General features: G+C 42.3%; 1 protein-coding gene across 1 annotated transcript; it reads right to left on the bottom strand.

Moving 5' to 3' along the window:
• Positions 1-4,846: 4,846 nt before the first annotated feature.
• On the bottom strand, positions 4,847-16,149 carry LOC138003395 (uncharacterized). Its single transcript, XM_068849444.1, has 5 exons — positions 15,348-16,149; positions 12,065-12,121; positions 10,285-10,662; positions 9,241-9,456; positions 4,847-6,570 (listed from the first exon to the last, which is right to left on the bottom strand). The coding sequence occupies exons 1-5, from the start codon at positions 15,898-15,900 to the stop codon at positions 5,975-5,977; spliced, it is 1,800 nt and encodes a 599-aa protein (XP_068705545.1). The 5' UTR covers positions 15,901-16,149; the 3' UTR covers positions 4,847-5,974.
• Positions 16,150-16,997: the final 848 nt, after the last annotated feature.

Raw genomic sequence — 16,997 nt, 5'->3', positions numbered from 1 at the left:
TGTTATGCCTGCTGCACCCACTTGGCAAATTGTTTTCATAGTCAAAACTAAACAAATTGGAAAAAAAAAAGTTGAAAAAGGTTAAGTTTATAATAAATGTTAGAAAGACGAGACTTTATAAAAGATAATCTGATTGTTTACAAATGACTGTCGATTTCATTACCCAGGTCTCTAGCAACAGGATCCGATGCGACTTCAGTGTTGCCAACGCAGATGCTCGGCAGTGGATCATGGGTCCGAAAATGAGAGCTAAGGTGGGTTATTGGTACTGTCTTAACTTAATACACCTCCATGGCGTGTCATCTTGGAAAAATAAATTAGACGGTCTGTTCTGTACTTTTTTGAAACAATGACAAGACTTGATGGTGAAAATTACGGGTAGAATCATATTTAACCCTTTAAGCCCCGAGGGGTTCCCCATTGACGAGTAAAATCGTCTGGCGTTAGACAGAGTAAAATCTATAAGTGCCATTTGGCACTATCGGGGCTGAAAGGGTTAAGACAACGTTTCGGTGTCCTCATGACACCATCACCAGGTCAAAATATAATATAATAAAACGTTGAAAATATTTTAACACGCCAAGACCTTGAGCTCTTTGGGCTTCAAACTTAATACTTGTCATTTAACTCATTTTTGGCCAAAGTCAAAGCACCGACACTATTAACAGAAGAAAGATGAAAACTTGGTTTCGCGTAACAAGTTGAAAAAGGTCTAGTTACCCCCGTTGGATGGCGGACGTTTTAAGCATTAGCTCTTGATCAGGGGGAAGTGACTCTCAAAACGTCTCGTTCCTTTTATGGTGGCAATTTGGTCTGTACACACTCGTTTCATAAAACCAATTTTTTTTGTTTCACTCTACCATCGACGCAGCACCAAGTTTTCCCTAGAAATTAACCCCTTCATAGCTAACAGAAGAAAGCAATGATTAACCATAGTTCTCAACATAACATACCTCCAAATACCTTTCCACCAAATGATCTTGCATGAGCAAACATGACAGCCCTTTCACCTTGATGAAATAAATTTTGCTACAGTACCATCACTGTCTCTCCAGAGCACACTTAGAGGATGACTCAGTGGGGGCTGACAGCATATTAAAAATTATGAGACTGTGGGTGTCACATTTATGGTTTTGCTGGCTACTGTCAGTAAGTGTCACTGCCAAGCACTTTTCACCGTCAATGTGACAGTCCTTACTGAATGAAAGAAATGGATATTTGAAGTGACGGTTGTAGACGAAATGGAAAAGTGATCCTCGTCGCACTTATCTGGACAATTTAAGCAGTAGACCATTTTACAGTTGTGTGCTTAGTTACCTGGCCTTTGAATGAAAGTGAGGCTGGAGTTGACCTTGCTTTGATAGAAACCTCACACCTTTTCTTACGTAAATTCCTACTTATTAGCATGACAACATCATTAACATAAGAAAAAAGTAGTGAGGTTTCTATCAAAGCAAGGTCAACTCCAGCCTCACTTTCATTTACAGGCCAGGTAACTAAGCACACAACTGTAAAATGGTATATTGTCTCTTACAGAGGACACCTGAAATGTTCAGGTGGCTCCAAAGTAATTTGTCAGGTGTCTATTATAAGAGACAATTGCTTAAATTGTTCAGGTATGAGCGAGGATCACTTCTCCCGTTTAGTCTACAACCCGCACTTCAAAATGTACACACGAGCTCAACAAGTTGATCTGTTCCCAACCGTGTGGCTTCATAGTTCAGTTGGTCAGTAGTGCAATCGCAGAGGTTGTGGGTTTGAATCCCGTTGGAGCCACCTGAATTTTTCAGGCAATTTCGCGCTATTTTGTAGTTTTAACGCGAAATTGCCTCGCACCCACGTTAGATTACATTGTAATGCAAATGAGAAAAACTAACCGTGAAAAGGGCTATTCTCGCGTAGGGCGTCTCTCCCCAGTCTCACTCTTCGTTGTCACCCTCGCTCCAGACCTTTCGCTTGAAAAAACGCATTCATCCAACGCAAAAATACGGCTGTTTTGCAGTCTATAAATATTGCGATAAATGTTATACGATAAATGTTATACGGTATACAACGGAGATTGAGCGAACCAATCAGAAAGTTAGAAACGCAATGCCCATGGTCGAAAATTTAATAAGAGACACTTAGATACAGGTTTTTTTTCGGAATTACCGCAAGCCTCAAGATATCACGTTACTTTGGCCTTGTCGTCGCCACGACCCCACGTTTAAGGCTAACTGAGTTGCATATCTAAACTCCTTTAATGATACTTTTTAGGGTTTTGCGGTGATATACTTAAAGAGTTTTTGGGCATTTTAAGCGACGTTGAGATTGAATGCAAAAACAAACATGGGGCCAGCGACAAGTAAAATTCCATGTTTTTCGAGACAGCGCGCGAACGTTTTGCTAAATGCTCAGTAAAGGCCTTACCTCTGACGGCAAACGGCTAACCTCAAACTGCAGTTTGCCGGGAGCATATGTTAAAAAATCAGGTTCCTTGGGCAATTCGTGAAGAAAGAATGAAGGGGTAGTTTCTAAAGAAACTGTGGTGCTGCGTCGGTGGGGAAGTAGTATACAAAAGTTTGGTTTTATCAACGGAGTTGATAATGTAAATTGGCCACCGTACAGAGATTCTAAAAGCTGACGTTTCGAGCGTTAGCCCTTCGTCAGAGCGATTCGCTCTGGTCATCTCTGGTCACAGATGAAGAAAAGAAAGCTCCAGACTTGGAAAACCATGGGAAGGAAGTTCAAGGTTTCAAGTGCCGGCCAGATAGTGGAGTTACAAGAAGACAGAAACCTGTTTGCACGAATGATGGTGACATGCAAAAGCCGACCTGAGATTGATCATGACATCCAAGAAGCTGTTGGAACAAACGAATTTACAGTGGTTCTGAGATCTATGTTTCAAACGGAGAAATGCTGCACTGCCCAGCCAAAAGTGCATTGATGTCTATTCTAGAGCTGCTACCAGCCAATACAGATGAGTGCAGAACTGCAGGTCAAGACGCTGCTAGTCATCGATGCTATACACATACATACTTAATTGACCGCTCCCCATTGGGGCTTTTCAGGGCCAATGAAACACAATCAACGAAACAGCAGAACACAACAAGTACAACTGTTAAGAATCCCAACTGGTCGGAGGCAATCCAGTTGGCTATTTACAAGTGCAGCCAGGAAGGTGAACCAGGGACTACCAGGAACAAATTCAACGAGTGGTCAGAGCGGGTCTTGAACCCGGGATCTCCGGATCTCAAGGCAAGCACCCTAACCACTGGACCACACTGCCTTCAGCTATGGCTGAATTACAATCCCTAGACAAGCCCGAGTGGATAAGAAGCTGCTCACACCTCCACAGATCACTTTACATGTCGCATCTTTGAGATCAAGTATGGAGACAGTGATGAGATCCGCCTCATCTTTGATCGACATGATCTCCCGTCATCTCTGAAGGAAGCTACACGCAGGATGAGACAGGGGAACCAGCATCCAGTTTATTACCGCATAACGCCTTCCGCGCATATCGCCAAGGTCACAATGAAAAAGCTGCCTTCCCATGCTAAAACAAAGAACAAGCTGTCGGAATATCGCGCGCAGAACAGCCGTTGAGCATCCAGAGCGAAATGGAACCCGAGTGGTGGTAGCGTACGGTTGTGAATGCAAGGGAAACAAGAAAGATATGTCATATTTGAAGAGTGACCAGGAAGAAGCTAACGCGACGATTGCCTTGCATGCCCTTGATGCTACAGCCGATGGAGCGAAGGAATTCAGGATACATTCCCCGGACACAGATGTCTTTATTCTTTCTCTGAGGCGATAATCCGATCTCTGCCAGAATAAAGTGTTTGTGACTGGCAAAGGTCAGAACCAGCACGAGATCAAGCTGCAGCCAGTAGCACTACCGGCTTTCCATGCCTTGACTGGAACAAGGGGAAACTTACGTGCTGGAGTATTTTCAATGAAGCAAGTGAAGATGTAATCCACGCATTGTCACAGCTCGGAACGAGTGATCTACCAAGCAGCGAGTCCCAGAAGGCAGTAGAAATGCTCGTCTGCCAGTTCTTTCTTCCCAAGAAAAACATCTCCACAGTCAAGGCGTTGATATGGTATCTCTTCACAAAGAAGCAAGCCAAATCAGAAAGGCTTCCACCCACATTAGCTGCTTTGCATCAGGCCATTATTTGTACCCACTATCAGTCACTAGTATGGAATAGTGACTTGGACCCCAATCCAGCCTTGCCATCACCGAAGGACTTCGGGTGGGAATGGGAAGAGGACAAGGCGGGGATTCCCGTCATGACAACTCTGCTCCTGAGGCCGTCGTTCATTTCGTGTGTCAAGGAAAGGTGCACCACCAAGCGCTGCCAGTGCAGGAAGGCTGAAATGAACTGCACAGACCTCTGCGGCTGTTCTAACACTGGCAAAGATTGCGGCGAGAACGTGCCCGAAGACGTCGGTGGTGACAACAATGACGAAGACGACAGAAATGATGATGATGATGACGAAGCCGAGTACGAGTACAAATCTGATTCTGATGATAATTTGGACAGCGAATTTGAATAAGGTTACTAGTGAATGTACATTCTGCTCCCAATGATAAATACCCATGGTAATTCCTTATCTCCAGTACTAGCTGTAGCTCGAAATTTGCAGCCATTGTACCATGTTGAAACGAAAGTCTTTATTATATCTTGTATCAAGTGTGAGCATTCACATCAGATAAATGCAATCTGAAAAAAACAACAACAGGTTCTTCGAATTTTTTGTAGTCCTCGGGTAGCCCTCGAGTAGCTTAAAGCGTGACTCTTTCGTTTTATTCCCAAATAAATATTTCTTCAACTTGCATTTGCTAACTTTATTATTGCCTTTTCTGCTCGACTAGTTGGGTGATACTAAAACAATTAGACCCTTCGCCCTCAAGGGCCACGGCTATTGACCCGTAGCCCGAAAGGGCTACGGGTCCAATTGTTAAATAGCATTATCAAGCTGGGCATGCATCAATATCTCCTTAGTCATTTGACAACCCTTTGACTTGTTTATACAGGTTTTGTACTGTGACATACAGTTACATTAACAGATATATTTGGCTTTGCGTTTGCTGCAAACGTCTGTAACAAATAGACTTGTCGAAACTCGATCTTCCCATGTGATCTGCAAAGAAACTATTCAAGCACAGATCAGGATAAATGAACTCGAAATAAACATTTTCTGTTTACATCGTCACTAAGACGAGCTAATTTTCAGGGGCACCCAACGACCGTTATAAGCTCGTTTGGTGAGTTTGCAGCTGTCCTCAAAAATATCTGTTTGCATGTACTACTAACTAGGTGAAATGAAGGTCTGCAGAAATTTCGGATCAAAATTTCTACAATTGTAGGTGGTTTTTTTGCCTCGTCCGAAAGGTCTAGCAATCGTGACGGTTGTGATCACAAACTTTACATTACGTAGTTTAATCGTCCTTTATCCTCAAAACATTTATGGCACAGTTATAACTATGGCAGTGTTGTTCTCAACTATAACACAGTTGACTCTTACTCAGCTCTGTAAAAATTATAGGGTTCTTTAACTATAATGTGGTTTCGACATTTCAACGCACTCTTCAGACTCTTCACTACTTTTCCAAAATATCTAGAAAACTGTTCAGAAAAAATGTCCTAAATATTAGTGCGCCTCGAGAATCTGAGCTCGAATAATCGAAAATTCTAGCCAACCTTCCTTCCGAACAGATATTCACCGAAATTACGTGTTGGCCGTTCCCTGAACTTTGTTTCAACGTCGCTCTGAAATGTTCGGTTTTGTCAAAAAAAAAACAAAACAAAACAAAACAAAACAAACAAAGAAACGTGTTTAATTTTAGCTCATTCATCGCTTGTTAGCCCCAGATATCGAACACCGTCTTCGAAGGGAGAGACAAGTTAGAATGGATAAGCTTTATTAAACACGGAAAGACTTAAAGCAAAAAGCTTGTACGGTCTTGTGTAAAATAAAAATAATACTAAATAAGACCGAGCCTACGATACCACTCTGCTCCATCCAGGTCACCTTTTTCTCGGCATACAGTTGCTAAATCATAATAAACAGCTGCGACATCAGGGTGTTTGGATCCCAGCCATTCTTTCCGAATATCAAGAGCGAGCGTAAGATACAGCTCTGCTTCATCCAGGTCACCTTTTTGGCGGCGTACAGCAGCTAACTCGATATAATCATCTGCGACATCAGGGTGTTGGGATCCCAGATTTTCTTTCCGAATGTCAAGAGCGAGCCCTAGATACCGCTCTGCTTCATTCAGGTCACCTTTTTCGCGGCACACAGCAGCTAACTCGATATAATCATCTGCGACATCAAGTTGTTGGGATTCCAGCTTTTCTTTCCGAATGTCAAGAGCGAGCCCTAGATACCGCTCTGCTTCATCCAGGTCACCTTTTTCTCGGCATACAACAGCTAACTCGATATAATCATCTGCGAAATCAGGGTATTGGGATCCCAGCTTTTCTTTCTGAATGTCAAGAGCGAGCCCTATATACCGCTCTGCTTTATCCATGCGTTCAACCAAAGGATCGCGCTTGGTCTCCTCTGCTTTGTCCACGTCACCTAGAAAAGAAAAAAAAAAAAAAAAAACTCTATTCAAAGAAGGCCACTCTACCAACGAATCTTGAAGAGATCCCTTAAGAGGCTACCAGATATTTTGTTTCACCGGGAACCTGGTCATCTTACTGAGATGACCAAGCTCCTCTCAATTCTAGAAAATATTAAGAAATGATGTCATAAATTGGTTTTTCTGTAGGTTGCAAATTAGTTCGGATGTCTTAAGCTACAGAGGGCACAGTATTGTTTATCGGTTCGCTTACAGATTCTCACTAGCGGGTGGGATATATTTTTTCTCCAGCACTGAGCGTAGTAGCTCAGAATTCAAGTGGGGCGGTCATATTAAAGTCTATCAAGTGCATTTAGTAGAGACTAACTCCTATTCCAAATCATATGATTATTACCCCTGACAGCAGGAATTCTAATACTAAAACCTATTTCACTTTGGCCTCTTTAATTCGCTGCTTTAGGACTTTCTGCTTCAACCACTGATTTCATGGTCAGAATTATGAAAATGAAAACTCCAAAATTTGAGTTTTGGAAGGTGATACTTTGACAGAGGTACTCCAACTGTTATGGTTTCATTGGCCGAAGCATTTAGGAACAGAAGTGGTCGTGTGTGGTCCATATCATATAGTAGGTGATGGAGCCCTTGCCTTGTAAAGTACGGCTTCCCAAAGGAAGACACTGGTTCCCATTTGCTCTCCGAAGTTAACTTCTTATGGACGGGAATATTATCTGAATGGGCCGGGTGACCGTCTGTGAATACCTTCTGTTGTACGCCTTGGACAGACAGGCTGGCCGCGCCTTGCACCTCTGTAATCCTATGTACGCTGAGCTTGAGTCGATCCCTGCCTGACTCGAGAAGTTTTCTCCGGGTGTTCCGCTTTTCTTCCCTCATCAAAATCGAATCGCAGCTAACTACATCTGGCTATTTTTCTGTGCTCCGAGATCTTGCACTGACGGTATCGCGGCTTAGTCCCGAGGTACATACATACTTCCTACTACATCCGTACATCTCATCTCCCAGTTTCATCCTCCGTATCATTTTCTCAAACGCCCCAGCGAAATACAATTCGTCTCATTTCTAATTATCTTCGAACATAAAAGCGGTCCTTGAAATCTAACTGAGTGCTTTGCGTTTGTTGAATCTTGGAATTTTAAACTTGAATAAATTGGCTGTCCTACTGTCAACATCGTTAACTTGAAATAAGTTACAAAGTTTTAAGTCTTTGCCTTATCTATGCTTCCTACTGAGCAGCGCTCTTCGTAATTCATCTAGGCTCTAACTGACTGCAAGGAAGGGTGATTGTCTTGTAATTTTCTAAAGCGCGCTTGACCCATACCACTGAGGTAATAAGATGAAAATGAATTTTAAAAGAATAATTTACAATTCTCTTCGTTGCTTTTGAGTTCAGGTCCATCACGCTTTGAAACCAGCCAACTTGGTACATCCAGCGGTTTGAATTTCTTCTTTAGTTAGCTTTGATTCTCAACGCTATAATACACATTTTTTCCTTTTTTGTCAATCGCCGCATGTGCTGTACAGGATACGAACTACACATTATACACTCAAATCACCCTGGCCTTTTTGATCCGCTGTTTTAGGACTTTCCGTCTCCTGTTGCTCAACAAGCAGCTCACGATCACTCTCCTTTGATTTCTCCAGGTCACCCGGCTCAATTTAGAGCAGGTTATTATTCCTCCGCCGAATCTTGAAAGCATCCCGAAAGAGAAAAACAGACCCTTTTTTTAAGGGTGAACCTGGTTATCTTACTGAGATTATCACGCTCTCCTCAATTCTTACTCCCTGTTAATTATGAAGCAAAGACGCAGTAAAACAGGTTTGATGAAAATTAGGTAGCATGATGCAAGCTGCAGAGGACATATTTTTTTTGTTTTGCTTGCGCTTTTTCACGAGACGGTGGGAGATATTTTTGGCCAGGCATATCGCCATCTGGTGGTTGAGCAGTGTAAAGTGCCATCGCAGGGTCACAGATTCCTGTGTGTTCAAGCCTGAATTATAACAAGCTTTAATTTGTGCAATTGCACACATTTTATAAACTGCCTTACATAGGCTCATTCTCTTTCACTGCCAACAATAGGCTCAGGCAACTCAGTTGTCAACTATTATTGTAATCATTTGGATATCAAATTCGATTTTTTCCTTCAAGGGAACTCTGTTCGCGCGTTGTTCGCACGTTTTTCAGCACTAACTGTAATGTTAGCCATATTGGAATGGCAAAAGTACTCGTCATTTTTCCCCAGCGCACGTTAGCACCTGAATTCTGACAAGAGTTCCCGACAGGCCTCCTTGGACTGTAAGAACTCGTGATCTGCGGAGTAATTCATCACCTTAGACTCCGATGTCATTAAATTCCGAATTAAAATAAAGGAAGCTTTACACCTTGCAATAGTTGGAATAAGCCCGCTTCAAATTAACAACTTCAACACCTTAATTTGTCTTTCTTTTTAATTTTGTTTCTCTGCACATTTTTTTGTGTTTTCCATCATGCTTTGTAAATAGCCAACTGGTTGCATCCAACCGTTTGAACGTCTTCTCTAATTAGCATGTTTAACGCTGTGATGTAATTGTTTTTCCTTTTCTCTAACTTTGTCTATCGCTGGATGGCACTGCACAAGGAACCCACAATATGAACTATGGACTCAAATTACCTTTGCCTTTTTCAGTCGTGGTTTGGGGACTTTCCGTCTGCAAAAACAGCTTAGGAAGCATCTCCACTTCTTTCTCTAGACTTGCTATTCTTTCTTGCTGAAGCTTGAATGCATTCTCTAATTGTTTCATCTTTACCAAAGACACTTCATCTTCATAAGGCAAGGCAGCAAGTGCTGAATCAGAGTTTCTCCGAATTGGTTTACGGAGTTTTGCTCCTACATAAATGCATAAAGGGAAGAAAAAGATAATTTGCGATCAATTTTAAGGAGGAAATGTAAGTAACAGAAATGGCCTGGAATTTTGGCTGAACGGTTTTCCTTCGAGAGACACAAGTAAATGAACCCAAGCCAACCCCCTCCTACACCACCTTCTCCACACCTTCTCCTCCGCCAACCTTTAACCTAACCCTAAACGCTCCTCTCCCTTCCCCTAAATTTAAGCCGAGTAGTCTCAAAATACTAAATTATAGTTAGATCTAAGGAAAACTCTTTGTGGACAATGGAACGTTTCTTTCCTCGTTCTTCACAGCGTGCTAGAAACTTCGAAGATGAATTTTCAGTTTTCTTTCTAAGCCTCCATACTGCTCATACCAATTTTGCTCCAAGGAAGTTTGCAAGCACTTTCCACGCTCGCCCTAGGTAAAGAAATCCAGGTGGCCCTCGGATTCCAAATCACAGCCCATGGGATTCCGGAGGCCGAATAGTGGATCCTGGATCCAGAGTCGTGGATTCCGGATTCCAAACTCACGGGTTTTTACCGAAATGGATCCTGGATACCATAAAATGCGTGGATGGATTCCATACAATAGATTCCGGATTTCACGTTCTGGATTCTGGATTCCGGATTGACAAAGCCTCACATTTGTTGGATCCCGGATTACGCCGGGATTCCTTCACATCGGGCAACGACGCCGAACGGAATGAGGAGAATAATCAAGCAATGATTAGAATTTCGTGGAGTTATATTTTTAGATAATGTTATCGTTGTCATCGCAATGATTGTTCTAATGTCTCTTCAACGCAACATTTTAGATTTATTATTACCTTCTTGTTCCCTAATGAACTCGAAACAAGCTTTCTCGTATTCGTCTTCTCCGATGGCGACGGTCACTTCGACATTTTCTTCGCCACCAGCAAGTTTTATCATTTCCTCTGTCAGAACGAAGTTTTTCACGAGTAACCTCAGTGTGCCATCCTGGTACATATTCCACAAGGTACAAAGGGCTGCTAAATTGTCTGCCTTTATAGTGAAACAAACACATCCCCGACTTATATCCATGAGTTGTGTACCAGCAGGAAGGACGCAATCAGTAAAGCTGGCCATTAGTTGCTCACACGTGTCTGAGCGCTTCAATAATTCGTTCACAGTCAGAAGTGTTATGCCTGCTGCACCCACTTTGCAAATTGTTTTCATAGTCAAAACTAGAGAAAATGACAGAACAGGTCGAAAAATGTTAAGTTTATAGAAACTGGTTTGAACCCTGGAGTTACATTTGATCGGCCGGTTGAAGGCAGTCCTGATCGGAAGGACTGTTGGTAGTGACCTGTGCGGAAGTCATCTTTAAGAGTCAAGTGACGGTTGGAAATTCAAACGAATGTAGTGATGCTCTAGTCTGTGCTGTGACTGGTAATGGGAGAGGTAATGTGATTGGTTGTGAGGATAGTGTGTGGTGATTGGTCATTACGATCCGGTGTAAGTGAAGGTCGCAGTATGTTAGAGCGTTATTTCATTAGTTTGAATTTCCAACCGTCACTTGACTCTGAAGATGACTTCCGTTCAGGTTGTCAAAACGTCAGTCACTACCAACAGTCCTTCTCGGGGCTACGTTCACCGAGACGATCAAATTCCATCGAGGAAAGGTTAAGTTTATTACAACTATATTAGAAAGGCTAGACTTTACTGAGAAGTGATAATCCGGTTGTTTGCAAATTACTGTCGATTTCATTACCCAGGTCTCTAGCAACAGGATCCGGTGTGATTGCAGTGTTGCCAACCCAGATGCTCGGCAGGGGATCATGAGTCCGAAAATGAGAGGTAAAGTGGATTATTGTTACTGTCTTAATACACCTTTACGAGGTGTTATCTTGGGAAAATAAATCAAAGGTTCTGTTATGCACTTTTTTCGAACAATGGCAAGACATTCTGCGGTCTCTCGCCTCCATCATTTGCTCCTGGTGTCACGCGGAAGCTCCCACGGTCGGGATCTCCGCATCTCGAACAGGTTTTCAGTACCAAAGTGTAGGAATAATAGGTACAAGATGAGCTTTATTTCAGCTATACGTTACAGTCAACGCTGAATTTCCTTAATAGCTTTTACTATCCCTTTTATATTAGTTGCGGGGTAGTAATCGATTTTAGGATTTTTGTAATTAGAATTTTAAGGATAAGGAACGCTACACTCATTATCGGAACATTGTTAATCAAGAACAGAAATCCATTCGCGGCAGTTTCTTCGAGTCCAAGGTTAAACATCTAAAGGAGTCTAAAATAAGCCAATGGTGGAGTTCTGTGAAAAGGATTGCGGGAATGTCTCCCGCATGTGGGTAAGGAGATCTCTTGGTGAAACTTGAATCTCAAAACATCTCTGCCTCAGTCATCCAATCATTTTACGGTGGCAATTCGGTCTGTACCAATTCGTTTCATAAAACCAAATTTTTTTGTTTCACTCTACCATCGATGCAGCACCACGTTTTCCCGAGAAATTAACCCCTTCATAGGTAACAGAAGAAAGCAATGATTAACCATAGTTCTCAAATCAATTAAAATGATTGTTGGCAGCTTTTTCCTCCAGCTTTAGAAATGATGCCTTTCAACATAGCATACCTCCAAATACCATTCCACCAAGTGATCTTGCATGAGCAAACATGACAGCCCTTTCACCTTTAAAATAAGAATTGATCAAATAAAGTTTGGTCAGAAGCACATGACCTTGAAGAGTGTAACTTGCATCTCTTTTCCTTGGAACAAAGCTGGAGATTTTAGGAAACCAATGTTATGCCCAAATATAGAGAAAAATAAGATCGAAGCTGCACGCGCGGGAAAATGCACGAGCTAAGTTATATCCAAATAAGGAGATTTTTTAAACTCAAAAAGCCCCAGCTCTGAACCAGAGTTGAACGCTTCAAGGTCATGAGATAGATGGATAGATAGATAGTTTAATAAAAATATTACGTCGCAGCCAAAAAGGCTGAATTGCATAATACTAAACAAATTTTACAATGATATACTATATATACTATGTTAAAATACACGAGTATGACTCATTTACATTTATTTTAAATACTAAATTCTAAAAAAAACTAGTCCGAACAATAGGCAGATAGCTAATGGAACGCATATTTACACAGTGTTGTTGGCTAATCGGCACATGGCCGGAATGAATGACCGCTGAAAACGCTTGGTGCGCACACCAAGGAGGTAGTACTTTTTATTTCTCCTTAATTTATGATGGTTTACATGATTGGGAGGAAGTAAGTGGGATAGTTTGTGGTTTGTCAGAGATTACATTAAACAACTTAAAGCACTGTTCCTCGCGCCGAGACCGCAAAGTCTCTAGGTCATAGGTACTTAAGCACATACTATAGGAACAATCAGGTAAAAAGATGCTTGGCGCCCTCTTCCGTATTCGCTCGATATCATTGATAAGATACTCGGGCAAAGCATGATGGAAAATAGGCGAACAACATTCGAGAACTGGTCTAACAACAGTGCAATAAAAGTTGATAATGTCACGAGGGTTCACTCCCGCTCTCTTGAGAAGAACCAGGAAGTATAGTCTCTTATTCGCTTTCCTGATATCCTCACTCACATGATCATTCCACGTAAGATCACTAAACAGAGTCACACCTAAGATCTTGGCGGAGCAAACAACAGAGAGTTCCTTTCCATCAACGATGACAGGCTCGAACGCGTGTCTGTTCTTCTTAAAATCGATGTTCATGACTTTACACTTGTTGGCATTTAGAGTCATTTGGTGGTCGCACGACCAGGTCTCAACAGTGTGAACAGCACTCAGTGGATGTCGCTTGACTCTCCTCGCGGTACAACCTCAGCTACCGTAGTGTCATTCACGCATTTCCAGGAATGGAAGCCAGAGACCCTCAGGTCATTTATCATTAGAATAAATAACCAAGGGCCTAGTTTAGTGCAGGGAAATTCTCCCTCGATTGTAGTGAGGGTCGAGGCTAGATGGTTTAGCATCGCTTGATCGTTCACCGTTTGCTCAGGATGATATATGGTGCCAGCAATCAAACACGGGATACCACGAGGTAAGCGTGAAGGTCTGAGCCACGTCCACAGAGTCTCAAAGTTCGGATTGTTCAGGTGATGGAGACTCCTGAACTTGATACTATTCGTAATGTATAATCCGACACCACCGTAAATGTCCGTAGACCGGTTTCTTGCAGTAAAGTGATATCCAGGAATCTTAATGAGACTATCACTGATGGTTTCGGTGAAAAACGGTAAGTCTGGGCTCCAGTCCAGGATAACAGATCGCACTTCGTCGATCTTTGGGGCAATAGACATGGTGTTCGCGAGTAGAAAAGGAAAGGAAAGGAACTTTATTTAAGTGTCTAGTCGTTCTAGCGCTGGAGCGCTAATTGGGGACACTGTAAACTGAAATGAACAATGAAAGTAAATCAAGTCAAATGTCAGTTTCTGAGGAGAGGGGAAACCGGAGTACTCGGAGAAAACCTCTCGGTGCAGAGTAGAGAACCAACAAACTCAACCCACATATGACGCCGAGTCTGGGAATCGAAACCGGGCCACATTGGTGGGAGGCGAGTGCTCTCACCACTGCACCATCCCTGCATCCATCAACGACTTAAACCATGTTCTTGGACATCGGTTGGACTAGATGATTCTTTCTCCGCTGGGACCTTTGAGATGAAACGTCCGCGCGCTGTTTTAAAACGCGCGGGATAATTGGATCTGACCCGCGAATGACTACGGGGCTGGATCACTGGGATGGAACGACTGTTCAGACTGCCACCGACGAAGGTGTCAATTTGAATATTTAATGTACTTGAAGAAGGAATATGCAAATTTCCTTCTTCATGGCCGCAACTCGCATCAAAAGGAATAGGGCTCCCCGCAGAAAGGTCCCCAAGACACGGCTGTAGATGATCAGTTCCATGGATCAGCAACAGATTTCTTCGATCTTTTTTTAGTCCTCGACATCCGCGAGAGCCGCGCCGTGTCGGCTTGACACGGGTTATGCCGGGAGTAGTCAACCACAGGACAAAAGAAAATTTGCTCTTGCAGTTAGGCGAGGAAAACAAATTCTTCCAAGAAATGTATATTTGAAATGCGGGTTGAAGACGGAATGGACAATTGATCCTCGTCACACTTATCTGGACGATTTAAGCCACTGGCATGCCTATTTGTATGGCACTGACACTGGCTCTCAATATGACAGTGTCACGGATGCTGCTGCTGCTGCCACTGTCTCAGTCCTTGACTGCCACTATCATTGACGTGGTCATTGGTACAAAGTCAATATCACTGCCCATGGCTGTGGTACTAACAATGTCACTTGCACTGCCCAGTTATATTGTCTTTCACCAAACTACAAACAACTACCAGTGTCACTGCCGCCGTCACTATCACATTACCATTATTTTCACTTCTATTAGAAATATCATAAAATCGTTTTTTTTTTTTGACGAATCCTTGAATGTAACAGCGAGATACCACTTTTTCCGATGTATCAGCTCTGGAAACGCATGATGTGGTTGGCTCGCTACTCTAGCCCAAAACAAAAGACTAAATAATTAAAACAATGACTTAGATTTAAAAATAATAGAAGCTGCTTACAATATCAAACAATAGCAGGTTGCGAGAGCTGCTACACTACTGCCTTTTCCTACTAAATGATTGTTGCACTGTGTCACTCCAGATCTAATGTCCCCAGAATGGGTTATTACCCAGTTATGATGGTTGGGTCTGCTTTCAAAGTACGTGTATGAGTTGATAAAATACATTGTCAATAATGGAAGGCATATGAAGTAAACTAATCAGCAAAGTTGCTACTTTTAAAAATAATAACTCGACTAAAACCGTTTTAGTAAAGCGACGAAAGGACTTTTCAGTCTGAGAAAGATACCTCCTCTGCAGGCTGATTCGTCTTCGTCATTTCGCCATCGTTCGAAGTCCTCCACCTTCCTAAGCAAGTATTCTTTCTGCATTGAATTCAAAACCTCTTTCAGGAAATCGAGTCGACTGAATTCCAAATTGTTTTGAGTTTCTAATTCTCTGAACAAGGAGCGGGTATCGTTAATATATGCCTCTCTTTCCGCGAGTATTTTACCTCTGCAAATTGAAATAAGTCGCTCCAGTTCAATGCTCTCGTCGAGAGCTTCGCTGATCTGTTGAAGCAAATCGTTGTATTTCCTTCTTTTAATCTCAAACTTCCGAACTTCTTTAAATAAGTGCCATTTTTCAAGGACTCTCAAGAGTTCCTTCAAGTTTTCCAATCGATCAATTCCCAAAGTGTTGTTGGCTTCCATTTCTTTGAATAACGTGAGGACATTGCGAATATTATGTTCGTTTCCTGCTTGTATCTTGCTCTCGAACAAGTACAACAAATAAGTCCTGTCAAGCTCTTCAAGACTGCGACCTATCGTTGAAAGTAAATTCCTATATTCTATGAATGACATTTCTTGGGAGAATTCTTAATGATCTTCATGAAATTCTGTTGCTTTCTAATTCGTGATAATTAATAGTGGAACACGGCGAAAGTAAAGGAACTTAACGTAGCGTTTTTACGCTTCACTGAGGGTGGGGCTTGAACAGCGGCTATTAAACAGAGATCTCTTCTTCGTAGACATCATGTGATAGCTCTCCTACAATTATTGCTACCTAGATCTATTTCAGTTTTTTTCATGTGAAAGGATCCGTTTCTTGAACTTCGGTAAATATGCGTTCAATTTTCACTTTCAACTGAAGCATAACGGGTGAATCTTTAAGAAGTTTTCAATGAAGGCTGACGGTAAAAAAAAATTCCCTTTTCCGGCACGATTCATTTACATGAAACACAAGGAAACGCCCCTTGTTGCAAATTAAACAGTTTTTTTTTTTTTTTGCTTTTTCGGTTTCTCGGTGTTAGTCAGTAGGGTTTTGTGAGACATACTGAATAGAATAAGTCATTGGTTATCACAATGCGTTTTACATTTTTGTCTTGTTCAACCTCCAAACCTTGTCCAGGCTTTCGTCTGAGTCACTTTCATATTCACCCCTGTGACCTCTCTGAACTCCGCTTGGGTCTCCGTCGTCTCGGGTAAGGCAGCTAACGCTAAGTTTACCTGGTCAGTTGCAAACAACACTTTTGCAGTGGGCTCTGACTAATCGTTTTGCATGCACGGCCGGTGGTAAAGCTCCTGCTTTATCCTTTCTTGTCTCACTCTTTGCGTCCTTTGCCCCACCGGACGGTAGCTCTCTAGCCAATCTTCGTCATTTCTGGGGCGCGTTTCAGCAGGGAGTGGAGCCATAAACTGGATGGGCATAGTATTTTGTGGCCCATTCGCTAACTTCTTTTAGAGACTCCTTAGCTATCCTGCCGCATGTGTTCTTGAGACGCATTTTATACCACTCTTTGGGCTTTTCCTTGCCCGTGCGATACAAACTCGGAATTCCTTTTATGATACCCATGTTTTACTCTGAAAATAAGCGGTCTATACAACTGTTTTGACAGCATAATTTAAAGCGAGCAAAAGGCGAACTTCGAAACAGTCTGGACAATTAGTTGTCTTGTCTC

Source organism: Montipora foliosa, chromosome 5, assembly GCF_036669935.1.
Source record: "Montipora foliosa isolate CH-2021 chromosome 5, ASM3666993v2, whole genome shotgun sequence".
NCBI lineage: Eukaryota > Metazoa > Cnidaria > Anthozoa > Scleractinia > Acroporidae > Montipora > Montipora foliosa.
Note: the sequence above shows the minus strand (reverse complement) of the source record. Positions and strands in the feature narration are given on the sequence as shown.

Bases quoted from the DNA above. Each gene is read 5' to 3' on its own strand.
- LOC138003395 (XM_068849444.1), bottom strand. From the start codon at position 15,900: ATGTCATTCATAGAATATAGGAATTTACTTTCAACGATAGGTCGCAGT. The intron at 12,122-15,347 runs GTATCTTTCTCA...CTTATTTTAAAG, and splicing joins CGAATCAGCCTGCAGAGGAG to GTGAAAGGGCTGTCATGTTT. The intron at 6,571-9,240 runs GTAATTTGAGTC...TTTCTTTTCTAG, and splicing joins CACGACTGAAAAAGGCAAAG to GTGACGTGGACAAAGCAGAG.